The sequence below is a fragment of the Anser brachyrhynchus genome (assembly GCF_964034855.1).
Source record: "Anser brachyrhynchus genome assembly, chromosome: 2".
In the NCBI taxonomy this organism is placed as follows: Eukaryota; Metazoa; Chordata; class Aves; order Anseriformes; family Anatidae; genus Anser; species Anser brachyrhynchus.
The window spans coordinates 99,206,806-99,222,301 of NC_137695.1; the positions used below are offsets into that span (position 1 = coordinate 99,206,806).

Below are 15,496 nucleotides of genomic sequence, written 5' to 3' on the forward strand. Positions count from 1 at the left end.
CATCATTTGGTGTTATATGGGATGCTCTGGGAAGGCAAACCTGGGGCTGAAGGTCAGGCCCTCACTGGTGAAGCAAAATTGTTACTGCCGCTTAGGTGTACACAGGAAATCAATAAGGTTGCTAAACTATCCTTTCTTAAGCAGGCCACTTAAGTAGCCATTCCCTTCCTCTAAATGCAAGTAACTGTTAATTAATTAATTTACTAAGCTATGAATATGGCTCCCTGTCACTCTGATCTTTATTCCTGATAGTGCATGGTGTTAAAATCCATGCTTCCTTGCATTTCTGGTCACCTGAAATGAGGTAAGCCTAGTCTGGGAACTCTTGATGTGGAATTGGAAAAAAGAAAACAGGAAGGTATATTCTTTCGTGGTACTTTTACTAATTGTTTCTTTATGAGTGGATTGTTCAAATTAGACCTCTCTCCACCCTTTGATATTAGTCCTATTGCTTTTTTTTTTGCCGGCAAATATGGATAATAAGGTTTCACCTTAAAGGCATGAGGTTGGACGTTAGATGATGAGAGTTTGTTTCTTGGTCCTCCCTTAAGCAAGTCATTTTATCATTCTGCCTTTCTTCTCTCTATCAAATGGAGATAATGCCTTTCTCCCAGTTTTAGTCCCTACTGCCTGCCTGGAAATGTGAACTCTGGGGTGCGTGTTGGCTTCCACCAGCAAAAGAGGAGTCCATTTTAGGATAGAGCTGTCAGGCACTGTTAATCTGAAGGAGTCTGAAATGGAAAGCCTGGAGAGTGATCTTTCCAACTTTGTTGCTTGGTCTGGGATGAGCATAAGCTCTGTCTGCAAGACAGGAAATGAAAAAACTGCTTGAAACAGGCATCTACCCACACTATGACCTGAAACACGGGTCAGAAAAGCCAGCAAGCCCGCTAATACCTCTGGAGGAGACATCTGCTTGTGCTGGTGCAATGTGGGGGAGGGATGAGTGGGCAAGATTGTTTAATACATTGAACATATTAAACGCGTATGTTTAATACGTGCTGCTCCACTTCAGTAGGTGTGGTGAAAATTTTGAGGTCAGGAACAGTCACCTTCTACTCTGATTTGTATGTTTGAATTGGTGAGGCAGCAAATGCAGACTGGAGCAATAAGATGAATGACAAAGCAGCTCATGTTGTTCCTGTGTCTTGGACCCTCAGCTATAAGGAGACTTTCCCATTCTGCAGAATGATGGAAATAATGTTTTGGGCATTTTGTTTTGTCTCCCTATCTGGTCACTGACTGTTGCAGTATGAGTATTATTAAGGCCAGTCTTAAAAATGTGTTTTTAAAGTGCTTCTTTTTGTGATATCTCATAATTAAAGTTCAGTGAACAAGTTGAGTGATAACAGGGGAGTTCTGGTCTGTTTTATGAGGCAATACTCTAGTTCCTGAGTGGATGAACCGGGAGACCTTTCTCTCTTACATGGGAATTGGGTAATTGCTGGGAAAACCAGAGTCGTGTTCCTTTTGTTAGTGTACTGTAAGCTTTTAAAAATAAAGTAGCTGGTCTCTCTCTAAATAGCGACTTTCATGGAAACTCCGGTTCCCAAAGTTGCGACCTTCAGGCCACTGGAGTTACAGGCAGGGTCCACTTCCAGGCTCCACAGCTGGCCAGTCTGGCTGTGGCTGCTCAAACCTCTGGATCCAAGTGCTCAGGAGGCTGAAGGGATTAGGGATTCCTTGCAACTCAGATGCACTTCTAATTAGAAAAGAAATACCAAAAATACTTTTTAGGGAAGGAAATGGAAGCCTAAAAGCAAAATGAAATTAAAGGTCAGTCTTCAACTTAGTGGGCTGATGCGGAACATGGATTTAATAATAAAAAAATCCATTCTGAGGAGGAAACAAAAAATCAAAATTACTAGATGGATAAAAGACAGAATGGCTTAATATGTAACAGCATCCTCTGAAATATAAGGCAGAGGGAGAACGCGAGTGAGTTCAATAACTTTAAAAAAATAAATAGAGCTAATAGTTGAGAAGCACTGGAAAAGAGACTGGCTACACTTGGAGGCATCTACGGTGAGGTAAAACAGCAGTGGGAAATTAAATATAATATAGAATCAAATTTTGACAATATAGTGGTTTTTAAAAGAACAAAGAAAGAAACCTGCTCTACAGAATTTAATTTGAATCATTCTTGCTTCCTTATAGCATTTAAGCAAACCCGGTACAATTTCACATGCTCAGTTCGAGCTAATCAGAAGATGATTTATTAGGTTTTTAAATATTTCTTGGTTCTTTTGACATTTCAATAATACTGTTTTCTGTACCTATACTGCTGTTAGTTTGGAGAGCTTTTAGATACTGAACCTTTAAGCAGGCTTTAAGTAAGTCTGAAGCCAACAGAACATCATTATTTACTTTTATTTTCCTTTAAGGACAATTCAATCTTCCTTTCACAGTTGGTGCAGCAGCATTAATAAATTCTGAATTCTCTGCATTCAAGACAAAGCTATCGTTGCTGCCCAATATTTTGGATATCTTGGTGAGGGGAATTTCCCAGCTCTCGTGCTAAGCTACAAGCTACAGCCTTGTGAACATTTTTGCTGTGGCCTGCTAAGCTTCCCTCCCCGTTCCCAGGCAGGGCAGATAGCCAGCGAGAGGTGATGAGTGCTTTTCATGGTGAGGAACAATACACGAAGACTTTCCAAATTAATTTAACATTCACCAGGAACGCTGTTGGCCACATCAATTTAAGATATGCTGGCAAGCAGGAAATTATGCTGCATGTTGATGATGTTTCTACCCCCTCCCCTCACTGCTCTCAGCAGCCCCCTCCCCAAGACCTCCTACGGAGAGATGGAGGAAGAGAGGTTTTGTCTTTTCGCAAAATCTAATTGTGGTGTGTGGCTGGGGAGGGTCGGGTCGGGGGAAGGCCAGTTGCACAAGCTGCAGTGGCAAACCACAAGACACCTCCTGGTTAGTTCCGACCCCGTGGACCCAGTGTCATCTTTGGGCCCAGGGTCTCATTTTGGGGACACCATCTGGAGGAAAGGAGGTGGGAGATGGGCTGGTCAAAATGTCACTCCGTGCTGTTGCTCCCTGTGGAGGGAGGCATCAGATCTCATTTGTTGCCAGGGCTAAACTCACTGAAAACTTGCTATGATTTGCCACATTTTGCAAGATTTTCACTTCTGAGTGAAGTGAACACCCACCTAGAAGCTACCTCCATGCCATCTGTGAAACAAAAAGGCTGGAGTTCTTCCGGTGGCCATGTCTCGGGCAGGAGGTGGCGATGACTACACCCAGGTGCAGGACTTAGCACTTCTTGTTGAACTACATGAGGTTCCTGCCAGCCCATTTCTCCAGCCTGTTCAGGACCCGGAAACTGAGGTGAACTGGAGCTTTGCAAGATGAAAACAGGAAAGGCCCAAAGAAGAGGAGAGACAGGGTCTGTGCACATAAGGTCCAAAGTATGAGAACTGCAAAGATCAAGTGGGAGATACCCTGAGATTTCTAGGGGCAGTTTCACAAGGGATTTTATCTTTGAACTGCATAGAAGCAAACCAATACTACAGTGTTAGGGGTGACATAAAAACCTCAGTCAATTGGATCGAGTGCATTTAAGACATTTTGAGGAAGTGTGATGTAGAAATAATTAGGAAAATGGCTAGCAATCAGAAAATCATTTACTGTTTATATGTAGTACATACCTTCTTGTTGTGCTTTGTCATGTAGAAAATACAGACCTCTAGATCCCCATGTTATTCCTAATTATACAGTCCCTGAAATTATCACCAAATATTACATAATCAGTCAGAAAAGACACAATTTCCAGAGCTTAGCCCTTAATCTTATTTCTTAATTTCTTCCCACTATTCCTGCAATTCTTTTTCTTGTCATATTGTGACTGCAGCATGGCTTTGACTAAACTCTGCACTCTCTCAAGTGCTTTGCATTTATCTCTTGACACCCTGTGCCCCGTGAAAGTTTCTTAAATCAGCAGTGGGAGCATTTCAATAGTAAGAGTAGAAGACCTAAAAGCTTCAAGTTGAATTCAAATGAGCAGTCCGGCACAAGTATTTGCACATCTAGTTAAATTACCCTGTAGTTAAACCACGCAACGTGACTTTTGCTCTTACTGTGGTCACTTGCAATTGTTGAGGTTACTGGAAAAAAATCTAGTAAAAAATGACATGCTTCAGTGTCAAGAAGTTGGGTCCCTCTGAGTGACTGCAGTTTAGGGCTCAGAGCTGCAATTGAGTTACTGCAGTTTAACAGGTTACCATGCATCAGCTAAGCTGCAGAAACAGTCCGTGTGTGTCCTCTTCGCCTTTGACAAATGTAAGGTGATATGACTTAGTTTAATCTATTTTCATTGCAGGCTAAATTGAATTACCTCATATTTATGATGGGCTATAAGGGCACTCAAAGAGAGTTATCTAGGTTCAACTGATCTCTGGTAACTTGCTTAGCCATGGTAGCCTGACTGTGGGTATAAACCCTGAGCCACCTTGTGCTCGTAGGAGAGAGCTGACGTGACTTCAGTGGACACAGATTTATAACTCCTGATGAAGTAGTTTGGGATGTGGTCAGCCATTGACAGAATAGCTGGAATTGGCTTTCAAAGGCATAGAGCTGTTGGCAGGGTGCTTTTTTGATGGGTTTTTGATCCTGGACCATAGTTGTCTTCCCTGGTCTTCAGAGTCTCTATTGGTTTGAACTGCAGAAGCACAGAGGCTTGCTTGCCTTTCCTTTCTTCCTCTTTTTTTTTTTTTTTTTTTTCAGGTAGACATTTGGGATAGAGTTGGGCTGATAGCTTTAAGTCCCTGTGGGTTTTCTGTGAGGGTGCTTTGGTAGAGTCAATTAGCTTTAAATTTGGTTGTTCTGCCATAACCTAAGTATTCTAAATTTAAATGTTAAGTGTTGCACTGAATGTTTAAATAATTCTAAAAGCACTTGGAGCATGGGATAAGTGCTGTAAAAATCTAAATAAATGAGTAAATTAGTTAACAGCATATGTGGTAATGCAAACTGCTACATGTGTGCAAAGAGACAGAGCTATGCTTGAAATGGTTGCCAGAGTTTAAATTTCCGTGCTACATGTGAAACCTCTTTGCATTAGCAGGGTGCTTTTTTTTTTTTTGTAGCATTTAGCCTACTGTATAACTGGGAGAAGAAGATGAAGTTGGCAGTTTAGACTGTCAAACAGAGTTTTCAGCTCAGCAGCAAGGTTCAAAGAGATTAATCTGAACTCAGCTCTTTAAGTTACTGATCTCGTACCAGCTGGGTTTGTGGCATTAAGATGTCAATAGTACAACAGAATTTAACTAACAGTTTCATCATTGACATCATCTTTTCAAGGTACAGATGATTGCCTCCTTACATACCAAGACATATTTCTTTAGGACAGGACTCTGTATGTTTTCACACGGGAGGGAGACTAAGGAGAGGGAGGTTGTGAGAGTCTTGAAGTGAAGCTAATTAGAAAATGTCCTAATTCATAAATGGCTTATTTAATCAGGTTCCAGCAAAAAGGTGCCCATTTCCACCTGGCACAAAAAGCTTTTTTTTTCCTTTTTTTTTTTTCTCCAAGTCCCTCTCCCTTCTTTCAGCTGGCACCAAAACAAAATAGCTAAGGTAATAATAAACTGCCCTATGTGCAGTGGCTTTATTATTTTTAATGGTTCAACCTTGAATGGAGTAGCAAAGCCTCTTGGAAGGGCAGGAGGAGTTGATAATGGAGTTTCTTCAAATCAATCCCCCTCCCCCCCAACTCCATACAATAATTATTAATCAAGGGTAGGTGGACTGTCTTCTCATGAGGCTCTTTTGGTAATTCCCTTGGTCCAACGTAGGCTCTGTGTGGTATTGAGACTCGGTGAAGACGTCATTGATTTGGCAGTCTGATCACCAGTGTTCTTTTAAAAGGGCAGGAAAAAAAAGATGAAAATACTAAAAGGAAAAAAAAAAAGTGCATCTAGTTTAAGGATTTGAGAGATTATTTCAGTGGGGAGATGATTTTATTAATGAAACAGACTTTTGGCCTATTCTACTTACAGGATTGGTCTCTTGTCAAATGGGCTTTGCTACTGTCCTTTGGTGCTGAGGGGCATGGTGGGGGATGCAAGTGGAGGGGAGGATGATAGACTTTCAGGGAAAATAACTAAAGCAATGCCCAAATGTGAAATGGTTTTCTTTACCAAATAATGATACAGTGAATTTTGACTTAAATGTTCTCTAAAAGCTTCCCCCCCCCCGCCCCGCCCCGTGCTGTAGTGGCTGCTGCACTCCCTTGAAATGCTGTGCCTTTGAAGGAAATCACAATGTAATCCTTTGGTTAGGCACGTATTGTCCCTTAATGACAGGCATTACATTTGCACAGTACCATAAATCAAAGCTACGGGGCTGTTTTAAATAGGCTGCAGATGCATGTGGAGGTTGGCTCTCTAAGTGGCACTTTGCTGGAGGAAGAAGGGGGGAGCTATCCCACCACCGCCTCTCCAGGTAGAGTGGAGCCAGCTTGAGGGGGTGCCCATTGCCACAGTACGTTCACCTCACCTGGGATTTAGCTCTACATGAAGACCTGTTTAGCAGAAGGAAATGCTTTTTGACTGCAACCTCTGAACGGTTTAATTGGGATTTAACTGTGCCTATTTTTTCCACTCCATGTGGGAGTCTGGAGGTCTGTTTACAAGGTGTGTCATATCCTCTCAACCCGAGTCCTTCTCCCCCCTCCTTTCTTTTTATGTTCTGGACAAATAGGCAGAAAGATACTTTTAAAGCAAATGTGTGTAGAAAAACCCACAATTACTGTCCCTGATTTTTCTGTGAAAACTTTACAACAGCCGTACTGAAAAATCTTCCCCTACCCCTCCTACTCCTTCTAAGAGAACGAAAAAATCCATCAAATTAACACATCAATGAGTTGATTGTAATCTCCAGGGTTCAGTGTAGCACTTTCTAGCCTCTCAGACAGGAGGCCAGCATGATTTATCAATGCAAACCTAATAGCATCAATATGAATCTAACTAAAAATCAATATTTCATTACCAAATTGTTAGTGAGAATGAAGAAAAATTGCCAGAGTCAGAGCATTCTCTAGGGTAGGAGCATCTGGAGTTCAATGTGACAAGATGAGTGATGCATGACTCGGGGCCTGGGGAAGGACACTGGGAGGACAGGCCACTACGTAAGGCCGAAGACTCACGAAGAAAGCACTTACTTTTTTTTTTTTTTATGCTTTCTCTAAGAAGAAAGAAAATGTCTGAGAAGGAAAAATGGAAGGCATGCTGTTGTTTACTAAAACTGATGCAAAGTAGCTCAAACAACTGAAATGAACAGACCAGCCTCTTCTGTGGACGCCTATACAGAACTGGGTTTCACAGGAGACAAATGGGGAAAATAAATTCAGTGGTCCAAATCCTGATTTCAGCTACAAAGGACTGAAATTTATAATAGCTTGCACAGTGGAAATACTTTGGTTTCCTGTCCTATGTAGCTGAAATTGGATTTGGTGACCTTACTCTGGATTTTATGAAATTTCAGATTTGTGGTGCGTCTCAATAGATTGCAATTGAAATGTAGACTGAAATCTGCTATCAAGAAGGCAGCAGTGCTCAAAACAGTATGTTTGCTTAAAAATGCATCCCAGCAATTAATGTACTTTTTATTTAAGGAAACAGACCAAGAACTGCATGGAACAGTGCCAAAAATAGATTCAAAGCATAACTTTATATTGCATTATGTCATCGGTCTATTCTGGCAGCACGGTTAAGATCTTGCATACAGAGCTGTGGAAAACGAATAACAAAAGCACTGAAATGTAACTTTTATTCAAGTTTCTTAGCCTTGTTTTTACAAAGGTTCAACATATATTGGCAGATGATTGGTTGAAATTTTTGTCTTGGTACCGTTTGTTCACTTAGGATGTCTGAAAATTATCTGAATATAGAGCAGCTCCTGTACTATTTAGCATTTCTGTTGGTTTGGGTTGGGAACAAATATGCCATGAGACTTGTGGAGCTCTCAATATCTGTATTTTATATAACTTTTAGTCTTCTGTGGGGAAAAGTAGGAGGCTTTCTGTGAACTTTAAATCCACAACTCTGGAATCAGGTTATGGGTGATCCTCTCAGCTTTTAGCTTTCAAAGAAAAAGCATTGGGAAAGAATGGTCAAAAAATGCATTCCAAAGGCTTGGAAACCAGAAAGAAAACATCATCTTTTCTCCCAAACTATTCTGAAAAGAAAAAAAAAAAAGTACTAGTTACTCTTTTTTTTTTTTTTTCATTAAAACTGCAGAGGACAGTTCTGAGGTTTCTGTAGTTCTTCTGTGTCCTCATTTGGCTAAGTCGCTAAGTCTACTCCAAACAGCTCAAGTAAAGTCATTCCTGCTTTTTTTTTTCTCTTTTTTTTTTTTTTTTTTTTTTTTTTTGTGGGGGTGGGGAGAGAAATTCCAGGCGAGTTGAATGTATTGCTCAACAAAATTTGTCCTAGTCCTTGTGTTTGCAATTCTGGCAGGCTGTGATACATCAGTAATCTCTAATTCCCTTACTCCCTAAGAACTGTCATTATTTTATGTATTGACTAATACAGTTGTCTCAGGGTAAATTTCCCCTGAAATCGAAGTTTACTTCTTGCATTAGAAGTGAAGCCTACTCCCTTTTATAACTGACAGACTCCTTTTATAACTTTGCATTTATTGGAGGCAGTCAAACTAGAAATGTATGGAGGTTTTTTTTGTTTGTTTGTTTAGTTTTATGTTTTTGTTTTTAACGAGGTATTAACTGTACTTTAAACTGAGCAAATAGGAAGACCAAATACCTATTTGATGATTTCATTTTTTTTTTTTTCTGGAAGATGAGACATGAAGGTATCAGTAAACAGAAAAGTCAGAGTCTTTGTAAACAGGAATGCCTTGAAAGCACTGATGCCAAAAAAGCTACTATTTTGTTTCCATTAAGATTTTATGCAGGCCCAACCACCGAATGCACGTAATATTTTATATGAATTTAGAGACGTTCTAATAGATACTTTGCAATACAAAAAGAAAACACAAGGTTTAAATAGGCTTGCCATGTTAACTGAAAACACCCTTAAATCAATTTTAATGAAAAGGCATAAATAATACCACCTCATTCACCTCTCCAAGCAGCCCAACAAACTTTTGAGAGATAAATCAGTTTCTTTCTTTATTGTTTGTTCTTTCATGGTTTCCACTTCATACCCCTCTTCCTCTATAATATCTGCTCATGTCTCTTCTGCTATAATTACAATAAGGTTTGGTTTCTATTATATTTTAGAATTTGAAATCAAGCCTTTTGACTCCATAAATATAAATGAATTATTGGTGGAAAAAATAGAGACAATAACTTTACCTGCGTGCAGAGAGCAAATGGGAACAAACATAAGATAGAAGTCAATTGAGATGTTCATTTTTTGTTTATTAAGAATTTTCATTTTTATTAATTTACATTTCCCACGTTGTTGATAGTGTTGTTCTCATACATGTTGAAATTTTACCTGGCGTGAGTCTGAAACTGAGTGACTTCTTTGCTGCAGGTGAACTGGTTGAAAGCAGAAGACAATCAGACTAATTTGGGTATACAGTCAGGACAGAGTCTTGAATATTCACTACACATTTTTTGGAAACACTGTACTGTGCAAATCCTTGCACTCAGACTGATTCATACCATCTGCCAGCCAATCACCCTTAGTGATCAGTGAGAAACAACTAAAATAATTAGAAATCTAACATCCATAACAGTTTCAGGAACTGCTAAACTTAGAGGGGGAAAAAAAAAAAAGAAAAAAAGGAAAAGGATCCACTCTTAAAAATCATCTTACATCAGCAACTATGCAATGTTTTAATGGAAAGGCTTAACTTCATTGCAGTACCTTGCATAATCATTTGCTTCAGTTTTGCAAGGGGAAAATTCCATTGGCGCTCATATCACAGAGGCTGAGTGATAATGGGGTATGGTAGAAGACAGCTACAAGATCAGAAGAAAAACACTTGAATCCCAAGCAACCCCAAAACTGATTGCTTCTACTATTTGGGTCATGTTTGTATCTGCTTAGCAGTGGCACTGACTTCCTAGGCGCATTACAAACTGGGAGGCTCTATCAGTGTCCTACAGTTGGACGGTGGGCAGTCAGGGGAACCCCTTTTGCTTGTGCCTCTCTGCTGCCTGGCTTCTTCATTTCCAAGATGTGGGAAGGCAGAAGAGCATGGGCTATTTCTGAATTCAAGTGCTGGCATCACCAATGTGTGAGAACATGGCAACCAATTAAACTGCAGGCACTTTATTTCTCATTACGTCAGAAATGTGCCTTCTGCTTACCTTCAACCTGTGCCTTTTTGACACCAGTGTATAGGCTAAGCACGTAAGGAAGAATTATCTCCTTAGCCTTTCATTGGTTTCAGAACAGTCCAGTTATGACTGTGGTCACTCTTCTCAGAGAGATTTGAACATTTGACATTTTTGTTCTTGTGGATGTGCATGGAAACTAAATACTGGGCCTATAAGCTGGAGTGAATGAAAAGATGGATTTATTTTTTCAGTTACAACTGCTTGAAATCTGTGGGCACAGAAAGCTTCAATTGAGATTTTCCCTTCTGATTGAGGGAGGAAATCTAGTATCAGAAAATGCAGGGAATCACCTATTTAATAATAACAGCTAATGATAGATATTGAAAGCTACAGTGTGACTTAGAGCCATGCCCTGCAAGGGGTAACTTGTAGTCACCCTACTCATTCAGCACTTGTTATCTGCTGTCATGTTATCTGTAAACAAAAGCTGGGTTCACTTCATTCAGTCTCTTAAGTCTCTTTGCCTTCATTCCCTTCGTTCCACTCAGTAGAAAGTGAATGGACTTTCTGGCTTCTGTTGTTTCAGTGCTATGCTTTCAGCTCCTTGAAATCAGTTTTTGTTCACTTTAGCTTTTTGAATCTTTTTCTCTCACTTCCGTCCTACTCTCCTCCCCTTCACCCTGTCACCTCTTCATATTCCATGTTCCTTCCAACCTCTTAAGTTTAGATTTTTGTTTTATTCTTGGTATTCTAATTTGATTCCTTGATTCTAACCAGCAGTATCTGTGGTTCTGTAACCTGACTTTTTAGTGTTGCCTGGGAAGTGGGTAGGAAACAGGCCAGCTGAGAAGCTTATTCTCTATAATGAATATACGTCATGGTATACTTGATAGAGTCCTTGATAGGACTCTCTTACAGGAGGAGTAGCTAAGTAGTAGCTAAAACATCGTGTTCTGTGCAGAGTAAACACTTTGGTTCATTGCCAAGTTCCTGTTTGATTATAAAGAAATTGGAAAGGGACATCCATCTAGGTCTAATAAGGCAATTGTTCATTTATTTAGGGAAAAAATAATGAGGGGAAAAAATGCTATTAGAATAGTTGATACATTTGGCATTTTATGTATTAATTTGCATATCTTGTGGGTAAAATAGACACCTGCTAAATGTATGGTGTTACTGATGGTAAAAATGGATTCTTTTCACAGGTTTGTTCTTTACAACCAAGCAGGCTTAAGAATTTTGCGATTTACATAACACAGCATAAATTGTTTCACAGTAAATCTGCTTAGCAACTTTATTTATGGAAGAATGACATGTGCATTTTCTATGACACCTAATACTTTGGGTCTTTATTTTGACAAAATTGTGGTTTTGCTCCCTTTTCCCCCAGCTGTTTATAGTTGAGACTCATTTAGAAGTTTGTCTAAAAGGTAAGTTTCATTAGAATTCTGTTATAGTATAGATTTTTGTGTTTAAAGTATTAATGTGTGGTATTTCTACGCAGTGCTTTTTATTTATTCTTTTCCTGTGGGCTTTCAGATGCAAAGTAACATGAGATCTGGCCTTTTAAAAGTATTTAATTGCTCTGATGGTGAATCTGTCATGAAAAATCAAGCCACTTTTATTATTTTGGTGACAGACACTCTTTTCTTCCCATTTTAGACATACATCCATGATTCCAGGTCCCTTCTCCATTGGTGCATAATAGGCTTACTATTTGTATTGTTGCAAGACTCAGAGTTTATATTTGGGGTCTGGTTGTGCTAAGCGTGGAAAAAACAATGAAAAGACATTAATTCCTGATCTCTCTGGTCTCTGACCTGTAGAAAAATCTTGCCTTTTCTTCCTGTACTTGCTTCAAAGTTTCTGCTGCCGTACAGCTAGGTGATGTGCTTCAAAGTGCTACCTTGCACACAGCTCACTTGGAAGAACAAACTAATCCTAGCAGCAGTTTCTCCAGCACCCTGAGGCTTTCTTTTCTGCCTGTCTTCTCCATACACAACCGGCTGATGTGTACGCACACACAAGTGTGCATGAATAGCTGCCCATGTTCTCCCCAGCTTGACGTAGCCCAGATATGTTTTCTTTCTGGTTGGATGCTTACTTGCCTTTTCTTTCTCTCTCTGTGCTTTTTGTCAAATTTCTCCTGTATTTGAGGCAGGTCACTGAATAAGCTAATAGTGGGACTCTGGTGGTTATAAGCTCATGTTCTTGAGTTGTTCTGTTGAACTTGGTTGTGTTATTTGCTCTTTTGACATGAGAAGGCTTTTTCCAAGGGCTTTGGAAGGTCTCTAGTGGTTTGCCATCTCCTTACAGGTACTTTGTATATTTGTCTTCAAGGATGACTTATCTTCTGGAGCACTGAAGGAATTGAGTTCTGCCGAAGAAATTATTTATGAAGATTTTCCAAGTTGCTCAGAGCTTCAGATGGAGGAGGTAGTAGTAGAAACACTGTACTGAGAAAATCCTCTGACCATTCTGGCATGGATTAAGAAGGATTCTTTTCTTTCTTTCCTTCTACTCCATTCTTCTATTTATTTATTTAAATCTTTTTATTTATTTATTTATTTAAAATATTTACTGAGATAGACCCAAGTCTCACCCACAGAGTCTTTTCTAAAAAAGCAATAGACTGTGTCAGAGGCTCCTTTTTCATGATGGGGTGAATTAACCAGTGCTAAGCACAGTGCTGCACTTCTGCATGTAGCTAAATGATAAACTTAAAACCCAGACTGGTCCTTCTGACCCACAGCCAGCTGTAGAACTGCTTGGTTTAGGCAGGTGTGACTGCACAGTTGCATGCAAGTGAAGGCCTTGCTGTTTTGCTGCACTTTCTAGATAGTTTACGTTGTTGCAACTTCTTTGCTGCTGTCTGAAATTTAGCAGGGAGCAACAAATTCTACTCTGCTGTCTTTCGGTAAACACTCCTACTAATGGATGTGTAAGGATGGACTTTGCATGGAGATTCTAAGTCAGAAATGAGATGGTTCAGGTAAATGATTTATCCAATACTACTACTTGCTGGACTTGAGGGGAAAGCTCAAGATTTCTGTACTAGAGCAACACTTAATATTCTAGTCTGTGTGGTCTGAATAATGTGGTGTGTAAGTTTACAGTGTAAAGAGGAATAGGCACTTTCAGTTCTACAGATGAAAAATGTTTTAAGGGCAAAGTATCTTTAAGAGACTCATTAACTGACAAGAGGATTGGATGATTTGTTGATCTGGAAATAAGGCATTAGTCTAAATTTCAGAGAGACACAGAGTAATCTACAATTGTGGCCCTTATTTTCTTTGTTAACTTAGGCATGCCACTTTAACCATAGTGCTGCCCACCTTGAAGACTATTTTCTCCATGTCATTGTTGCACAGCTTGGAGCTTTCTTTATCATAATTAGTATTTACTCCCTTTGTAGGAAGCTGTTCTTAGGAAAGGCAAATATCTTTCCTTTCCTCCTAATTTACTGGCTTCTATAAAACCCTGACTGGGAGTCCAGAGATACAAGAGCAGGAAGGCACGTGCAATGCTGGGGACACATTTTCTGTAGAGAGAGAAGACCATTTGCATACAAAATGAAAAAGACCATACATGCTATATTGGTAAGACTCTGCTGCAGGAGGTAATTTTGTGATGTAAGCACCACATCTGAAGTATTTACTGTCCTTGTGGACATAAATTAAAATTTAAGCAGAATTGGCTCAAACCTCCACCCTTTAGGTGTGATAAATGGCATATATGTGTTCTTTGCAGCTTTTAAATGGGAAATATTTTTAGACATGACATAGTCTGTGTGTTCGAAATAAAAAAACCTACAATGGACTACACAAGACATAGACTCTTTGTCAGACTTTCCCCCTTCTCTGCTTCTCCTGTTCAGTAGTGCTGTCCCTGCAACATACCTGCATATCACATACCTGCATCAGCTCATGTGCAACTCCTCAGTTTTCTGGGCACAGATAGTGCAGAATGATTTGAAATGAAAGTCCCTATCTACGTACAGAAATCTGGAAGCTTTGCTTGTGTGAAGAATGGTTAAGAGAAAAAAAAAAAAAAAAAAACAGGCAGAAACCTTCTACTGTACTCTGGCATCTATATGCTTAGCTCCAAATTCAAAATGAGGGAGAGGAAAAAACAAACAAACAAAAAAAAACCACTTCCAATTCATCTTAATAAGATGACCATAAGTTGGCAAGTCTTTATTTTTAGTACTCTCTACTCCAACATCCTCAGATAGGAGTCAAATTGTTGGCACAGAAACATCCACTTTTCTTGGTCTCGTTCCACTGTGCTTCCAGTATTAGCTTGAGGACTCTACACAGGATTAATCTAAAGGGGGGAAAAGAAAAAGCATTAAGCAAAGCAGTAAAGATAATTAATCTAAGTTTAAAAGAGATGCTTTCCCCTTCATCTGCCATTCCTTTGCTAGAAATGTGCAAACATTTTTTTTTTTTTTTTTCCTACAGTGGGAGGCTGAGAGGTGTTGCTTGCTTTACTGGAATATAGCTTTCTCCCCACACCCACATCATCTCCTCTCCACTCTATTTGCCCCAGTCTTAAGGGCTGTCATCAAGGACTGCCTTATATGTTACTGGAGTTCACTGTTGTCTCACGCTAATCTCAGATACAAGCTAAGGCCATCAAATCAACCATGTGCAGCTTTGCAGTAAGTCTGGGAGGACTCCACGCCGTTCTAAGTTTTTCATCCTTTTTAATTTTTACCTTTTGGTCTTGTTTTGTTCATGACATATTTATGATCAGCAGGGTTGTGATGAAAAGTCTTTATGTACACACATGCAAAAATCACGGCTATACTTTTTTATTTTTTTTATTTTTAATGATATTTCATTCCAACAAGCTCTTTCTATCTAGCCAGGGCTCTGCTTAATTAGATATTTAAATGATTGGAGCAATGCTGTTTCTTTAACTTCTAACTGCGACAAACACATACGAAACATACTGTTGGCGGCATTTAATCAACAGCAGTCAATTTATCATTTTCACAGTTTTAGTGAGTGGTTATGAATCACTAAAATCACAGGTATTGTAGATGCAGCGTTGTGGCACTATCATTAACAAATATACAGTGCACAGAGGGATGACTTGGTAATTGAGTGGGACTAATAAGAATACATCATTTAGCTGTGTGTGACAAACTGTGCCTCAAAACACAAGCATGGAAAATTCACGTTTTGCTTAATAAATAAATTACACAGCCAATGTATTATACATAATTTG

At 39.4% G+C, this 15,496-nt stretch overlaps 1 protein-coding gene across 1 annotated transcript in view; it reads left to right on the plus strand.

Annotated features, from left to right (window-relative positions):
- Positions 1 to 15,496, plus strand: part of LOC308189189 (uncharacterized protein) — a 208,308-nt gene that overhangs the window by 24,916 nt on the left and 167,896 nt on the right. The window contains exon 4 of the mRNA XM_080578961.1: positions 12,602 to 12,700. Coding sequence (XP_080435087.1) covers positions 12,602 to 12,700 — 99 coding nt within the window. The remainder of the gene's footprint in view (positions 1 to 12,601; positions 12,701 to 15,496) is intronic.